General features: G+C 44.1%; 1 protein-coding gene across 1 annotated transcript in view; it reads right to left on the bottom strand.

The window, feature by feature from the left end:
- The window catches only part of LOC141139115 (fucolectin-1-like), a 130,410-nt gene that overhangs the window by 19,675 nt on the left and 93,830 nt on the right, over positions 1-16,905 (bottom strand). Inside the window, exon 3 of the mRNA XM_073624934.1 lies at positions 12,171-12,468. Within this exon, the coding sequence (XP_073481035.1) occupies positions 12,171-12,468 (298 nt within the window). The remainder of the gene's footprint in view (positions 1-12,170; positions 12,469-16,905) is intronic.

Here is a 16,905-nt window from a genome sequence, read left to right as displayed (position 1 = left end):
CACCCCACTAACTTGTAGGTTTAGCTGAACACTGTGAGCAGGACACACCCCACTAACTTGTAGGTTTAGCAGAACACTGTGATCAGGACGCACTGCACTAACTGTAAATAGTCTAGCTGCCTGACTGTGGTACTAATAGGATCAAAAGAACACCAGTAATTTTCTTCAGGTAGCTGTATATACTGTAACAAGACAAGCCTGCCTGTCAGTAAGAAGATAACAGGAATGGATCTAGCTGAACACTGTGAGCAGGACGTACCCCACTAGCTTGTAGGTTTAGCTGAACACTGTGAGCAGGACGCACCCCACTAACTTGTAGTTTTAGCTGAACACTGTGAGCAGGACGCACTGCACTATCTGTAAATAGTCTAGCTGCCTGACTGTGGTACTAATAGGATCAAAAGAACACCAGTAATTTTCTTCAGGTAGCTGTATATACTGTAACAAGACAAGCCTGCCTGTCAGTAAGAAGATAACAGGAACGGATCTAGCTGAACACTGTGAGCAGGATGCACCCCACTAGCTTGTAGGTTTAGCTGAACACTGTGAGCAGGACGCACCCCACTAACTTGTAGTTTTAGCTGAACACTGTGAGCAGGATGCACTGCACTAACAGTAAATAGTCTACCTGCCTGACTGTGGTACTAATAGGATCAAAAGAACACCAGTAATTTTCTTCAGGTAGCTGTATATACTGTAACAAGACAAGCCTGCCTGTCAGTAAGAAGATAACAGGAACAGATCTAGCTGAACACTGTGAGCAGGACTCACCCCACTAGCTTGTAGGTTTAGCTTAACACTGTGAGCAGGACGCACCCCACTAACTTGTAGTTTTAGCTGAACACTGTGAGCAGGACGCACCCCACTAGCTTGCAGGTTTAGCTGAACACTGTGAGCAGGATGCACCCCACTAACTTGTAGTTTTAGCTGAACACTGTGAGCAGGACGCACTGCACTAACTGTAAATAGTCTAGCTGCCTGACTGTGGTACTAATAGGATCAAAAGAACACCAGTAATTTTCTTCAGGTAGCTGTATATACTGTAACAAGACAAGCCTGCCTGTCAGTAAGAAGATAACAGGAACGGATCTAGCTGAACACTGTGAGCAGGACGCACCCCACTAGCTTGTAGGTTTAGCTGAACACTGTGAGCAGGACGCACCCCACTAACTTGTAGTTTTAGCTGAACACTGTGAGCAGGACGCACTGCACTAACTGTAAATAGTCTAGCTGCCTGACTGTGGTACTAATAGGATCAAAAGAACACCAGTAATTTTCTTCAGGTAGCTGTATATACTGTAACAAGACAAGCCTGCCTGTCAGTAAGAAGATAACAGGAACGGATCTAGCTGAACACTGTGAGCAGGATGCACCCCACTAGCTTATAGGTTTAGCTGAACACTGTGAGCAGGACGAACCTCACTAACTTGTAGTTTTAGCTGAACACTGTGAGAAGGACGCACTGCACTAACTTTAAATAGTCTAGCTGCCTGACTGTGGTACTAATAGGATCAAAAGAACACCAGTAATTTTCTTCAGGTAGCTGTAAATACTGTAACAAGACAAGCCTGCCTGTCAGTAGGAAGATAACAGGAACGGATCTAGCTAAACTGAATACAGTGTATATATATATATGCAACACCTGGGATGCATATATATACACAATACACTGTAAGTGCAGCTAACTGACTGACTGTTCTGCCTAATCTACCTAACTCAAATCAAATGTCACTGTCTGTCTCTCTCTCTCTCAATGAACGCCAGAACACACACTACACAGGGCCGCCGTGCAGGCGGCCTTATATAGTGTGGGGCTTGTACTAAATCCCCTGAGCCATAATTGGCCAAAGCCACCTTGGCTTTGGCCAATTACGGCTCTCTGTTCAGGCGGCGCTGTGATTGGCCAAGCATGCGGGTCATAGTGCATGCTTGGCCAATGATCAGCCAGCAATGCACTGCGATGCCGCAGTGAATTATGGGCCGTGACGCGCCACACGAATTTGGCGCGAATGGCCCATATCGTTCGCAATTCGGCGAACGGGCGAACAGACGATGTTCGAGTCGAACATGGGTTCGACTCGAACACGAAGCTCATCCCTAGTCATGAAATGGCATCTCAATTGGATTTAAGCCCCGGCTTTGACTAGGCCACTCAAAAACCTAAATTTTGCTTTGATTGAACCATTTGGAGGTGGACTTGCTGTTGTGTTTCGAATCATTGTCCTGCTGCATAACCCAAGTGCACTTGAGCTTGAGGTCATGAACTGATGGCCAGACATTCTCCTTTAAGATCCTTTAGGATCTTTTAGGATTTTCTGTTAGAGCTCAGAATTCATGGCTCCATCAATTATAGTAAGTCGTCCAGGTCCTAAAGCTGCAAAGCAGCCCCAGACCATCACGCTACCACCACCATGTCTGACTGTTGGTATGATGTTCCTGTTTTGAAATGCTGTATTAGTTTTATGCCAGATGTAATGGGACGCACACCTTCCAAAAAGTTACATTTTTGTCTCATCAGTCCACAGAATATTTGCCTAAAAGTCTTAGGGATAATCAAGATGTTTTTTGGTAAATGTGAGATGAGCCTTTGTGTTCTTTTTGGTCAGTAGTGGCTTTGGCCTTGGAACTCTCCCATGGATGCCATTTTTCCCTATCTCTTTCTTATTGTTGCAAATCTTTAGATGTTGTTCTGGGTTCTTTTATGACCTCTTGGATGAGTCGTCGTCATGCTCTTGGAGTAATTTTTGTAGGCTGGCCACTACTGGGAAGGTTCACCACTGTTCCAAGCTCTATTTCTGGATAATGGCTCTCCCCATGGTTCACTGGAGTTCCAAAGCCTTAGAAATGGCTTTGAAACTTTTCCTAGACTAATACATGTACATTACTTTGTTTCTAATTTGTTCTTGAATTTTTTTAGATTGTGGCGTAATGTGCGACTTTTTATGATCTGTTAGCGTGCTTCAATTTGTCAGACAGCTTCTATTTATGTGATTTCTTGATTCAACAGGTCTGACAGAAATCAGGCCTGGGTGTGGCAAGTGGAATTTAACTCAGCTTTCCAAAAAATTGTGGTTAATCACAGTTCATTCAGTGATTCAGCATGGGAGGGGGCAATAACTTTTTTTTACATGGGAGGGGGCAATTACTTTTTCACATAGAGCCAGGCAGGTTTGAACAGCTTTTTCCCTTAACAAATGAAATAATAATTTAGAAACGGTATCTTGGATTTACTCAGTTTATCTTTGTGTAATATTAAAATTTGTTTGATGATCTGAATGTATTTAAGTGTGAGAAATATGCAAAAAAAAAATTAAAAATCAGGAAGGGGCAAATACTTTTTCACATCACTGTGTGTTTTTATGCACACAAAGGTGATATATTTGTCTTATGTGGCTATACATGAATCAAAATCCATCTGGTTCAACAGGGACCGGCTGAATTTCGATCCATTTAGGGCAGTCTGGCTATACAGAAGTCGATCTAGGAAAAGTTCTGCAAGATCAGCACTGAACAAGCTTAAGTTAGAAGCTGATTGGCTACCAAGCACACCTGCACCAGATTTCGAGTGCTCCAGTTTTAGTAAAGCAACCCCAAAGTTTTGGGCTTTTTCAAATAATCTGTGCTTTTGTAAATATAGCACCCTCTAGTGTGTGCTAGTTGGTAGTGTAGGTTTGTAAGTGTAGATTGTTAGTGTAGGTACATTAATTTTAGCTTGGGGTTAAGCCTAAGCTGTGATTCTGGGTCAGAGTTCAGTGACTCAGGGCTGGATGACTCATCCTAGCAGCCTCTCTGTTGCCTCCCCCAGTTTTGAGACATTGGAGAATGTTCTAGACATAGAGGATGTAAGCTAGGAGGAGCTGCTTGGAATATTTATGAGAAGCTAATCCTCAGTAAAGGGCTGGCAGGGGGCAGGCTACCTCGTAAATAGGCATGAGTCATGCCAGCAGTGGGCAGTCAGGTGGAAGATGGATATGGAGTGCTGAGGAGGCTGTCGGTGGCCCTTGAGGATGTCCCCTAGCCTGGGGGGGGTGACATCAGGTTGGGGCTCAGGTGCTGGAAAGATTCTACCAATAACACATGGAGGAATCCCTTCCTGGAGGCATGGGAGCTAGGAGAGAGGACAGCAGGAGCAGGTCAGCACTTCCGGGAGATCTCCTGCGAGTCAGCCGGGTGGGCTGGTGAGTGTCAGTCTGGAGGACTGTTGGGAGAAGTTAGCCTGGAGGGCTAGTGAAAAGGGCAAAGGTGTTTCTGGGATCAGTAGCCAAAGGAGTGATACAAGCTGGACACTTTTCTTTTTGCTACACATACAAGGGGCCTCGGGTTCCTGCCTGTAATGGGCCAATGTTTAAAATATGACAGAGAGCCTGATCTTCACAGTGATCCAGCTGTGTTCTGCAAGCAAGTGATTGCTGGAGGAAGAGGTGGAGCTGTATATAGAGACTGTAGATAGAGATTTTATATAGGAAAAGTTGTCCCTGATGTTCGTTGTTGAAGTCAATGGGCATCCCATAATCCCATCATCTCCCATCCCTATCCAAGTTATTACCCTCAATAAATAACAAAAACAAAGTCATGGACTGTTCTCTGACTCTGAAGTGCCTGTGAAAATTCAGTGTGTCTGGCTGTTCAGGATAAGGGATCCTAGTTCATCTGCGGTCCACTACATTAAAATGAAAAGAAAAAAAAAATGAAAAGAAAAAAGGCGCTTCTAAGTGCAGAAGTAAAACTTTAGATTTCCCAAAAGGGTTAAAAACACTTGCAAAAGGATGGATGGGTAGAAGCACATCATATTAGTAATATGGCAGGTGGTTCAGCGTTCTGGTAGTCCCAAGGAGTCTCAGTGATATCCGCAGGTGTGATTATATGACAGCATATTCTGAACTGGCCGACAGATGGAAGCCACAACTCTCCTGGATACTGGGAAGACAGTTAGGCTGTCTGAGACAGCATGGAAGCCGAATCCAGGAAGTGACGTCAGCAGAAAGGGACCAGCAAGCAGCGTGGACAGCAAACCGGAAGTGATGCCATCAACATGCGACGTGTTTAGGAACAGCTAATTGGTTCCTTTTTAAAGCAATGACTCAACATTAACAACACAGTCAGTCAGCAGGTTTCAGGCAAAATCATTGGCTGAAAACTGCTGCCAAATTTGCGCTGTGTCCAATCACAGCACGGGTTGACAGGGGGTGCACCCATACGCACCCCAAACTTGGAAGAAGTCCAATTCACATACATGTATGTGACTGTGCCTGCACCTGCTGCTCGCTCACAGTATATATACTGTGAGCAGTCGGCAGGTGGTTAAAAGTAGCTTGGGCAGGAAGGGAATGAAAGTGTCTGGTATTGAGTTGGGTAAACATGACTAATTTAATCAGTTTAGTTTAATTATTATTTTTCTAAATGGAAAATAAAACCATATTATGCAAGACTTCATCACCAAAAAAGAAAGCCTTGCTTGCCTTAAAAAAAAACCTATGTATTACTTTGATACTTTAACATTCAGGATTTTCAGGAATTCAGCAACGTTGTAGCAAGTGAAAGTGCTCTAGTGCCGCGTACAGGCGATCGGACATTCCGACAACAAAACCGTGGATTTTTTTCCGACGGATGTTGGCTCAAACTTGTCTTGCATACACATGGTCACACAAATGTTGTCGGAAATTCCAAACGTCAAGAACGTGCTGACGTACAAGACGTACGACGAGCCGAGAAAAATTGAGTTTAATAGCCAGTGCGGCTCTTCTGCTTGATTCCGAGCATGCGTGGAATTTTGTGCGTTGAAATTGTGTACACACGCTCAGAATTTCCGACAACAAGTTTTGTTGTTGGAAAATTTGAGAACCAGCTCTTAAACATTTGTTGTTGGAAATTCCGACAGCAATTGTCCGATGGAGCATACACACAGTAGGATTTTCTGACAACAAGCTTCCATCAAACATTTGTTGTTGGAAATTCCGACCGTGTGTACGCGGCATATGAGTTAAGTCCAAGGAGGTGCTTGCCACCTCCTGGGCTTATCTCTATTTTTCATATCTGACAGGTTTATTGTGATTCAACAGAGTAGCTTCCAGAGTTTGATGCTGGACTCAGCTGCTCTCAGCCCCTTCATATGAAGAGTTTGTGTAGATACTATGCCCGCCCCTGGTGGCGTTGCTATCAGGGTGAGGATCGCACCTGGGTGACACCATCACATGCTCAGCTCTGAGTCCTCACACAGACTGAGATTCTTTGCCCTCCTTCCCTGTCTTTCTCCTTGCCCTCTCTTCCTTCTGTCTGTGGTCTGGTTGTTGTGGCAGATCATCTGCTTCCCATTGCATAATCCAGCCCCCACCTACCTCCCCCCGTCATACGTGTAAGTGATCAAAAATGGATCTGGAGCACTATCACACAAGAGCAGGGAGGAAAGCTGTGCAGAGCACACTCACTCCACTGACACACATGGTGCACACACTGTGCCGAGAAGGGATGATTGACTCACTACGTCTGCTGCTTTCCAGCTCTAGCGTGTGATTGAATGGGAGTGTGAGCACTGGTGTGATGTACAAGGTATATCTGAGTGCAGGGGCTGGGGGATGTATAAGGTGTATGTGAGTGTGGGCACTGTGGGGGCTGTGGTGTATAAGGTGCATAGGAGTGAAGGCACTCGGGGGCTTTACAAGTTATACTGTATGTGGATGTAAGCACAGGGGGCATGTACAAGGTGTGAGTGTGGGCACTAGGGGGGTGTACAGGATGTGAATGTGGGCACTAGGGGGGCTGGGGTTATAAGGTGCATGGGAGTACAGGCACTGGGGGGAGCTTTACAAGTTATATTTGGGTGTGAGCACTGAGGGGATGTACCAGGTGTGAGTGTGGGCACTGGGGGTGTACAGGGTGTGAATGTGGACACTAGGGGGGCTTGGGTGTATAAGGCGCATGGGAGTACAGGCACTGGGGAGGGAGCTTTACAGGTTATATGTGGGTGTGAGCACTGGGGGGTGAACAAGGTGTAATTGTGGACACTGGGGGGTGTACAGGGTGTGAATGTGGGCACTAGGGGGGCTGGGGTGTATAAGGCGCATAGGAGTACAGTCACTGGGGGGGCTTTACAAGTTATATGTGAGTGCTGGGGGGTGTACATGGTATGAGTGTGGGCACTTGGGGGTGTACAAAGTGTACGTTACTGGGCAATGGGTGGGAAAGTAGGGATGTACAAGGCATATAAAAGTGGAGCACTGGGGGGAGGTACAAGGTGTCTGTGAATGGGCACTAGGGGATACACAAAGTGAATGTAGGCACTGGGGGAGGGAGGGGGGTGTACAATGTGCTTGTGAGTGTGAGTACTTCCAGGGATTTAGAAAGTGCATGTGAGTATGGGGGCATTGGGGAAGACAATGCACAAGGTGTATGTGTGGCCATGGGGGGGGGGCAAGATGTACAACTAATCCCTGACAGATATCATATAATAGTTCTAGTTCATTTAAGTCAGGGCTATGCATATGTTTAGTTTAGTTTCAGAACCAATTTGACTTATATTTGATAGTACATGAAGAGATGAATTATACACCTTGATACCTTAAAGTGGTTTTAAAGGCAGAAGTTGTTTTCTTATCTTAATGCATTCTATGCAATAAGATAAAAAACCTTCACTGTTCAGCAGCCCCCCTCGGCCCCCTAACACTTACCCTCTCGATTCAGTGATGTTGCACGAGAGACTGTCCAGACTCTTCCTCCTGATTGGCTGAGGCACACAGAGGGCGTCACTGGCTCCCGCTGCTGTCAATCATGGTCAGTGAGCCAATGTGAGGGGGGGGGGGCGGGGTGGAGCCGTGGCTGTATGTCTGAATGGACCCACAGAGCAGCAGCTTGGCTCGGGTGCCCCCATAGAAAGCTGCTTGCTGTGGGGGCACTCGGCAGGAGGGAGGGACCGGGAGCAATGGCGAGGGACCCGAGGAGGAGGATCTGGGCTGCTCTGTGCAAAACCACTACACAGAGCAGGTAAGTATAACATGTTTGTCATTTTTAAATAAAAGGAAAAACAAGACTTTACAATCACTTTAACAATAAAACATGCAAGTACCTTACTGCAGTTCAATAGAAAATTCCAATAAAGTAATAAGAAATTCTTAGTCAGGGGCTTCCAGTGTTTTAAAAAGTTTGACATTTTGGCTAGTTCATGCATCAGGCTTAGAAAAAAAAGGAGAGAGCCCGATGCGCTAGCCTGCCCAGTGTCTACTGCTCTGTCACTCCGCAGCGGCAGGAAAGAGCACTGTGGCAGGTAGGGATGGGCTTTATGTTGATGAATTCAACTTGAACATTGGCTGTTCGCCCGTTCGCCGAATAGCGAACAATTTGGGGTGTTCATGGCAAATTCTAAAGCCGCGGAACACCCTTTAAATGTCTATGGGAGAAATCAAAATTGCTAATTTTAAAGGTTAATATGCAAGTTATTGTCATAAAAAGTGTTTGGGGACCTGGGTCCTGCCCCAGGGGACATGTATCAATGCAAAAAAAAGTTTTAAAAACGGACATTTTTCAGGAGCAGTGATTTTAATAATGCTTAAAGTGAAACAATAAAAGTATAATATTCCTTTAAATTTCGTACCTGGGGGGTGTCTATAGCAGGGATATGCAATTAGCGGACCTCCAGCTGTTGCAGAACTACAAGTCCCATGAGGCATAGCAAGACTCTGACAGCCACAAGCATGACACCCAGAGGCAGAGGAATGATGGAGGTCCGCTAATTGCATATCCCTGTGTGACAGACCTAGCCAGGAGAGAGACTTTTGGAGGGGACTGTATGCTAGCCTCTTGCCGATCGTTCGGGGGCCCTTGCATTTGGGGGAACGGTGCTCTTTGTGAGCTGTATGTCTGGGGACCCTGGATTTGCCATATTGGAATAGTGGCTGATTCATAATGCTGGGACAGATACTGTTAGGAGATGCTGATGTAAATTCCAACACCTGTCTGTCTATTGTCTGTTAAAATGTGTATTGTAAATAAGTTTACTATGGGATCTAAGAGTCATTAGATCCCCATTGTTATTTGTGTTAATTAACTCTGCTAATGTGTGAAGAAGAGTCTATGTTGATTGTGATAATGTTGATTGGACTTTCTGAACTACAAGACGGCCAGTCTGGCCTAACGGTCATGTCTGAGTCATCTAGGCTGTCTAAAGGGATTAGTTTATTAGCTCATGTTAATTAGGTTAATTAGGTTACAGCTGTATTGTTAGAGTAATATGAGCAGGAGGTCTGCACCTACACTTTAAGTGTATAAAAGCCTGTATTTTGTCAATAAAGATAGATTCCTGGTTGAACTTACATACAGCCTGCCTGGTGTTTGTTCTGAGCTATCACAACTGGGTTAGAACAGCACATAGCTGAAGTTCTAATCCCGGAGCATTGGATGACCGAACCATCAGACGTTGCAATCTGATTCAATAGCTGCAGAGGAGTGTCGGGAGAGTGGAACCGAGCGAGCAAAAGGGGCTCGTTACACCCTGGTCTATAGTATGCCTGTAAAGTGGCGCATATTTCCTGTGTTTAGAACAGTCTGACAGCAAAATGACATTTCTAAATGAAAAAAAGTAATTTAAAACTACTCGCGGCTATAATGAATTGTCGGTCCGGCAATACACATAAAAGTTCATTGATAAAAACGGCATGAGATTCCCCCACAGAGGAACCCCGAACCAAAATTAAAAAAAAAAAATGTGTGGAGGTCCCCCCCAATTCCATACCAGGCCCTTCAGGTCTGGTATGGATATTAAGGGGAACTCCGCGTCAAAATTGGAAAAGAAAATGGCGTGAGGGTCCCCCCGAAAATCCATACCAGAGATATTAAGGGGAACCCCACGCCAAATTTAAAAAAAATGGTGTGGGGTCCCCCCAAAAATCTATACCAGACCCTTATCCAAGCACACAACCTGGCAGGGCGCAGGAAAAGAGGGGGGGATGAGAGAGAGCGTCCCCCCTAACTGTACCAGGCCACATGCCCCTAACATTGGGAGGGTGCTTTGGGGTAGTCCCCCAAAGCACCTTGTCCTCATGTTGATGGGGAGAAGGGCCTCATCCCCACAACCCTTGCTCCGTGTTTGTGGGGGTCTGTGGGCAGGGGGCTTATTGGAATCTGGAAGCCCTCTTTAACAAGGGGACCCCCAGATCCCGGCCTCCCCTGTGTGAATTGGTAATGTACCCCTACCATTTCACAAAAAAATGTCAAAAACGTTAAAAAATGACAATAGACGTTTTTTGACAATTCCTTTATTAATGTCATCTTCTTTACCCGCTTCTTCTATCTTCTTCTGGCCTTCCTTCGGTGTTCTTATTCTTCCTCCATCTTGTTCTTCCCCGGCTTCTTCCTCTATCTTCCTCCGGTCTTCTTGTCTGGTACCTTCCTCTTCGCTTCGTCCTCAGATCCGCCTCAATGGGAGTCTCCCGTTGTGTGACGCTTCTGTTCAGGTGACAGCTCTTATATAATGGAGGCCGGGGCCACTCGGTGACCCCGACCCCTCTGACGCATGGGGACTTCCCTTTGGCTTTCCCCATGTTTGTTTACGTAAATGGGTGACTTCACCTGGTGGCCTGCCCCCTTGTGACATCACTGCCCCATCATGCACCGCTCTGTCACATCATAAGCAGGTTGGGCCATCAGGTGACTTCACCAGGTGGCCCTGCCCCTACCTATATAAGAACTGTCGAAGCGGAGAGGAGGCATTCAGCGGGCGGCCGTCCTAGAAGACGGGACATTTTTTTTGGGCCCGGCGGTGCGGCGGGCGGAATGATTGACAATGAATTTACATCAGGGGACACTGTTTTTTATTTTTTTAATAAAGGATTGGTCAAAAACTGTGTCTGTGTTTTTATTTTTTTGTACACTTTTTTGGTGAATGGGTAGTACTATGTACCCCTACCCATTCACATATGGGGGGCAGGATCTGGGGCCCCCCTTGCTAAAGGGGGCTTCCAGATTCCGATAAGCCCCTACCCGCATAATCTGACAACCACAGCCCAGGTTTGTCAGAAAGAGCCCTTGTCCCCATCAACAAGGCAGAACCCCCCTGCCCCAGAGCACTCCACCATGTTGAGGGCATGTGGCCTGGTATGATTCAGGAGGGGGGCACATGCCCATCTCTCCCCTTTCCTGACCTGCCAGGTTGCGTGCCTGAATAAGGGTCTGGTATGGATTTTTGGGGGCCCACACCATTTTTTTAAAATGTTGACAAGGTACCCCTTAAAATCCATACTAGACCCAAAGGGTCTGGTATGGACTGGGGGGACCCCACGCTGTCTTTTTTTTTTTAAACTAGCACTTTTTTTTTTTGTTTAGCTGTCAACGGGAAAACTCATTGACAGCTGATGACTCATCGGTTGTTAAGGACGCCGCGGCCGGCTTCCTGGTCTCACTCCTTAACAACCAGCTTATACTGCACCCTGATTAAACAAAGCTTTGCCCACTCAGGTCTCAGAATGCACTGTGCATCATGCAGTGCATTGCAGGGTGTTCAGCGGGGCGAACACCCTTAAAATTCTGGTGATCAGCGAACGGCTAAACAAGCAAATGTTCTGCCTGAACTCATGCTTGGGCCAAACCGTTCACCCATCCCTAGTGGCAGGCAGCTATTAGGACTTAACTCATGGTGTGCTTGCACTTTTTTACAAAGTTGCCGAATTTGTGGATTTCAACTTTAAAGTGGAACTTTAGTCATAAAATTAAGTCCTGCTAGATCACTTCATGTTTGCCACTTTTGTAGGTATAGCCATGTAAAACATTAAAAATAAGCGCCTATACTGTTAAAAATCCAGTAATACACTCTCTCTCCCTGCTCTACACATGCTCAGTCGCTCTCTTTTTTTAGGCACTGTGCCGAATTTATAGTCTGACAACCTAAAGATTTACTGCTGTTCAGCTTTAGCAAAATGGCAGCCTCCAGCAAGAAGAGACAGTACCATGGCTGGAAGCACACACTCATTTTGGTAGCATAATAATTAATGTGGAGTGTATGTTCCTTTATAAAAAACATTATTTTTATTAAGTTGTTATGGGTAAAGTTCCACTTTAAGTAAGGAGAACGTTATCAAAGCCCCATATCAGAAATGCAAAAACTGCTCTGGTCCATAAGGTGTACAGTATATAGAAATGAGAGCTGAAGATGTTAAAGGGGAATAATATGCAAACATCATCCTTACCTGGGATTATGGTTTCCATTGTCACTCAGAGAGTTTCCAATGAGAATTTCAGCACCATATATTCTATAACTATAACTGTTTCTGTTAGTGACTTTGATGTAGGCAATTTTGTACGGTTTCAGGAGGTCCACCCTCCACCAAGGAGACAGTTGTTCATCTGTATGTGAGCAGGAACCATGGGCAAATTCCGGATCCTGGTTCCCATCTATTGCATTTATTGCTGCTGACAGGAAGCCAAATTGGACATTGTTTATAATTGTGGACTGAGTTGCTCGACCTTGAAGGGCAACATTCCGATCTGTTAGACAATATGAAAGTAGAGCACCATATTACTTAATGTATAAACAGTAATAGAGAGATGATACAGGAGATATAGTGCAGAAGCACAAGGGGTATTCTTAATAGCTTTTATCACTATGGAGATGTTGTTGTATTTTCTTTTAGTAGTAGACATTTTCTAGCTCATCATACTTACAGTACCTGTGCTGCCATTCATAGTCAGTGTGCTATTACTTGCCAATGATTTCATGCTTGGACACAAAGTCAAGTGGTGGCCCATTCAAAACGCATGATCCAATTTGGGTCAACACCCATAATTTAACACTGTTCTGGTTAATATGTGGCTGTTCATCAGATTAGGGTCCTTCCTTTTGGCTATGAGTCAGGGAAGAATTCAGCAGATGAAATTTATCTCCAAGACCCACTTTAAGGAAACTTCTAGCAATTCCTACTTACATTACAAAAGTTGCCATCTATTCAGTTGGAAACGTAATATACCTTACAGTCTGTTCCGTAGACTGGGTAGGAATTTCACGAATATTACTGACTATATGACACAAGGGAAAATGTATAGAAAAAGGCTATAAAGAAGAGCATATTGGTGATGTCTCCAATAGGTATCTTGACAAATACCGTAGTGATAGGATAACCCACATTCCCATAAAAAGTCGAGATTTCCCTACAAAGTATATTACAAACTATAATAACCAATACTGGCAAATTAAAAATACTCTCCAAAAATATTGGCCCATCTTATTGCAAGATCTGGCCCTAACTAACATCTTACCCAAAAGACCTAATACTTTGTTTAGAAGGGCTAGGAATAATAAAAATCGCATAGCACCCAGCAAGTTAAAAGGAGTCACCACCCAAGACAGGGAACATTCCTTATAGGAATGATGATCCACACACCGGTTATTGCTCTTAAAGAATCTTAATTTTATCGAAAAGCCACAGTGTACAAACGCAGATAAAATCAGTTGCCGCGTTTCAGCCTATGAGACCTTAGTCATAACCCATTCCTTACCTGTTTGACATCCGTGGGACTTGCAAAAAATCCAACTGTAAGACTTGTGCATTTATAAAGCATGACCAAAAAGAGTTTAAGGACAATAACAGGAAAATCTACAACATAAACCAGTTTATCACATGTGGCTCCTAATATGTTGTTTATGGATTGAGGTGCCCATGTGGCCTATATTATGTGGGCCGTACTATCTGTACTATGCGAACAAGGTTCAATGAACACAGGAGGTTCATTGAAAATGGCATCACACAACACAGTGTACCACGCAACTTTAGCGTTCACCATAATGAAAACACTAGTGATCTGGAATTGTTTAGGATAGAAGCTCTATGCATTTGCCAGAATGGGAGAGATATTCCAAACTATGCCATAGAGAGACCTTCTTGATCTTCACTTTAAATGCCATGAGTCCAGGAGGGCTCAATGGCGAACTGGAGATTAGTACTATTATCTGATTACTGGTTTTGTCCCCCCCCCTTTCCCCCAGAGATTATCCAGTGAATTTGTCTACAGTTGGTTGTTTACTGTGCGCACCACAGGTATGTACATAGGTGGGTGCAGGCATGCAGATCAATGATTTGTGCGTGTGGGTGCACACATATGTCCATATCTTGGTCACTTTACAGTATACAAACTGGAGTTTTTCTTATGTTTGCTTTTTTATGTTTGTTACATACACATACATTTAGCAACAGGCTTTCAGTTATACATGCACACACACATATAAGAGAATGCTCACCATCCCATGGGGGCATGCATATTACACATATGGAGTGTGCAGAGATTGTTGTACATCCAGAACATAACCCAAACAAAAAATAACTAAATTGTACATGGGTTGGCATGGGCAATGTTACACCAGGGACCCTTAATACTAGTGTGCGGATTATTCTAAGCAGTTCAGTCCAAAATACATGGACAGATTTTGTTTTATCGTAAGGAAAACTTTTTGAAGTTTTAATATGTTTTTAGAAAAACTATATTTTCAAAAAGTATATTCTTGAAAAAAATATGTTTAAAGAATATATATAGAACACTCATAGAATATACGTATTGATTTTATATATCCTTTACATATAGAGTTTTATATAATAACCCTAAAACCTCTCAAAATACCGATCATAAGGTTTTTTCCATCTATTTTATTTATTTTTTAAATCACATAAACTATTTTATTTCTAAGTACCCTTTTTGGAGAGAAATAAGGGGTTAATAGAACAGAATGTGTACTATGAATAACAATCAAGTTGCCTTTTAAACATTAGCCATGTGTTTCTTGTGGAAAGTCCATCAGCTAGCAATGAACGGGTTAACAATCCTGGTAATGATATTACATAAGGGCTCCCAAGACAGCACAGTGCAGACCTAAAGGAGGGGACACCCTATGAAACGAGTTGTCTTGACAACTTGCAACATTTCTTGTAAGCTGATTCTGCCGAGTATCACGTGATTTTAAACATTTGAGGCTCTTTTTTGTTGCATTTCGGAAAGACTTCAGTCTGCGACCAATGCAATTCTGACTTTTGGACACCCTGTCCTCCATCGGCATGAATATCCGCCAACTTGTGATGATTGGTATGCCTAATAGCTGATACGCTGAAAGATTAGTTAGCTTAGCTACCTCCCCAAAAGGGGACTTGTCTCCTCTGTGGAGTCATTGTTCCTGGTGCAGGAAGTAAGTCTTTTCTTACTACAAAACCAGTTAATAGAGTTGTCAACCTTCCCTTGGGCCCTTCGGACCACATGGGTTACTACAGGCTACTTTATCCCTCTTGCGACTGTGGGATGCAACCAATGGAAAAGAGCTATTTGTTCAAGTGAGATAATTCTACTGTTGCTCTCTCCAATGGTAACTTTATTGTATTTTTTCAGAGATTCAGAACTACTTCCCGGTAGGTCATTGTTGTAATGAGACTAGTTGGTCTCTAGATGATGGCTCCTCCCAACTCGATCAGAGTCTGTACTAAGACTCTTTTCCCAGAACCTGGAAGACTTTGCACCAGTCTGCCCGATGAACTCGTAGTGAATTCTAACGGCCAAGCGAAAGTCAAGCGAAGGTACTTGCCGAAACATGGGCATCTCAAAGAGGCATCTCAAATTCTAACGGCCAAGCGAAGGTCAAGCGTAGGTACTTGCCGAAACATGGGCATCTCAAAGTGTGTATACAGTATACACACACACTCAAACACACACTTGTGAACGATCACAACATACAGGGTATACAAGGTAATACCAACATAAAATCACACACATAGGTTGGACTTGATTGACTTGTGTCTATCCTCAACCTCACCCATTATGCAACCATGCGATTATGCAACTTGCTAGGTCTAAAGACCATCTACAGTCTTTGCCTAGGTTTCCACTATTGCAACCTAAAATTAGTGCGATTTTACTGCGATATCTATGCGACTTGAATCGATGCCTGTGTATTCTTGATGTCCATGGCCCCAAGTACATCACAGTGGGATCAAAAGTAGTGTAGGGACTACTTTGAAGTCGCTGCAACTTGGAGTTGCACCGCTATAAATGATACTCCTTGAAAATCATGGGGTATGATTTGTGGCGGTTTAAGCCTTACTGACAGCTAGAGAGATTAATTACAACAATGGCCTCATCCTTTTGCTTGTTATTCAAGTCTTACTTTTGACTAGGGATGAGCTTCGAGTTCGAGTCTAACTCATGTTCAACTCAACTCACAGCAAACAATTTGGGGTGTTCGCGGCAAATTCGAAAGCCGCAGAACACCCTTTAAAAGTCTATGGAAGAAATAAAAAGTGCTAATTTTAAAGGCTTATATGCATGGTATTGTCATAAAAAGTGTTTGGGGACCTGGGTCCTGCCCCAGGGGACAAGGATCAATGCAAAAAAAGTTTTAAAAATGGCCATTTTTTCAGGAGCAGTGATGTTAATAATGCTTAAAGTGAAACAATAAAAGTGTAATATTCCTTTAAATTTCATACCTGGGGGTGTCTATAGTATGCCTGTAAAGGGGCACATGTTTCCCGTGTTTAGAACAGTCTGACAGCAAAATGACATTTCAAAGGAAAAAAAGTCATTTAAAACTACTCGCGGCTATTAATGAATTTCCGGTCCGACAATACACATAAAAGTTCATTGATAAAAACGGCATGGGAATTCCCCACAGGGGAACCCCATGCCCTTCAGGTCTGGTATGGATTTTAAGGGGAACCCCGTGCCAAAATTTTTTAAAAAAATGGCCTAGGGTCCCCCCAAAAATCCATACCAGACCCTTATCCGAGCACGCAACCTGGCAGGCCGCAGGAAAAGAGGGGGGGATGAGAGAGCGCCCCCCCTTCTGAACCATACCAGGCCACATGCCCTCAACATTGGGAGGGTGCTTTGGGGTAACCCCCCAAAACACCTTGTCCCCATGTTGATGGGGACAAGGGCCTCATCCCCACAACC

Source organism: Aquarana catesbeiana, linkage group LG04 (assembly GCF_042186555.1).
Source record: "Aquarana catesbeiana isolate 2022-GZ linkage group LG04, ASM4218655v1, whole genome shotgun sequence".
Lineage (NCBI taxonomy): Eukaryota > Metazoa > Chordata > Amphibia > Anura > Ranidae > Aquarana > Aquarana catesbeiana.
The sequence above is the reverse complement of the archived record's forward strand: the minus strand, read 5'-3'. Positions and strand labels throughout refer to the sequence as shown.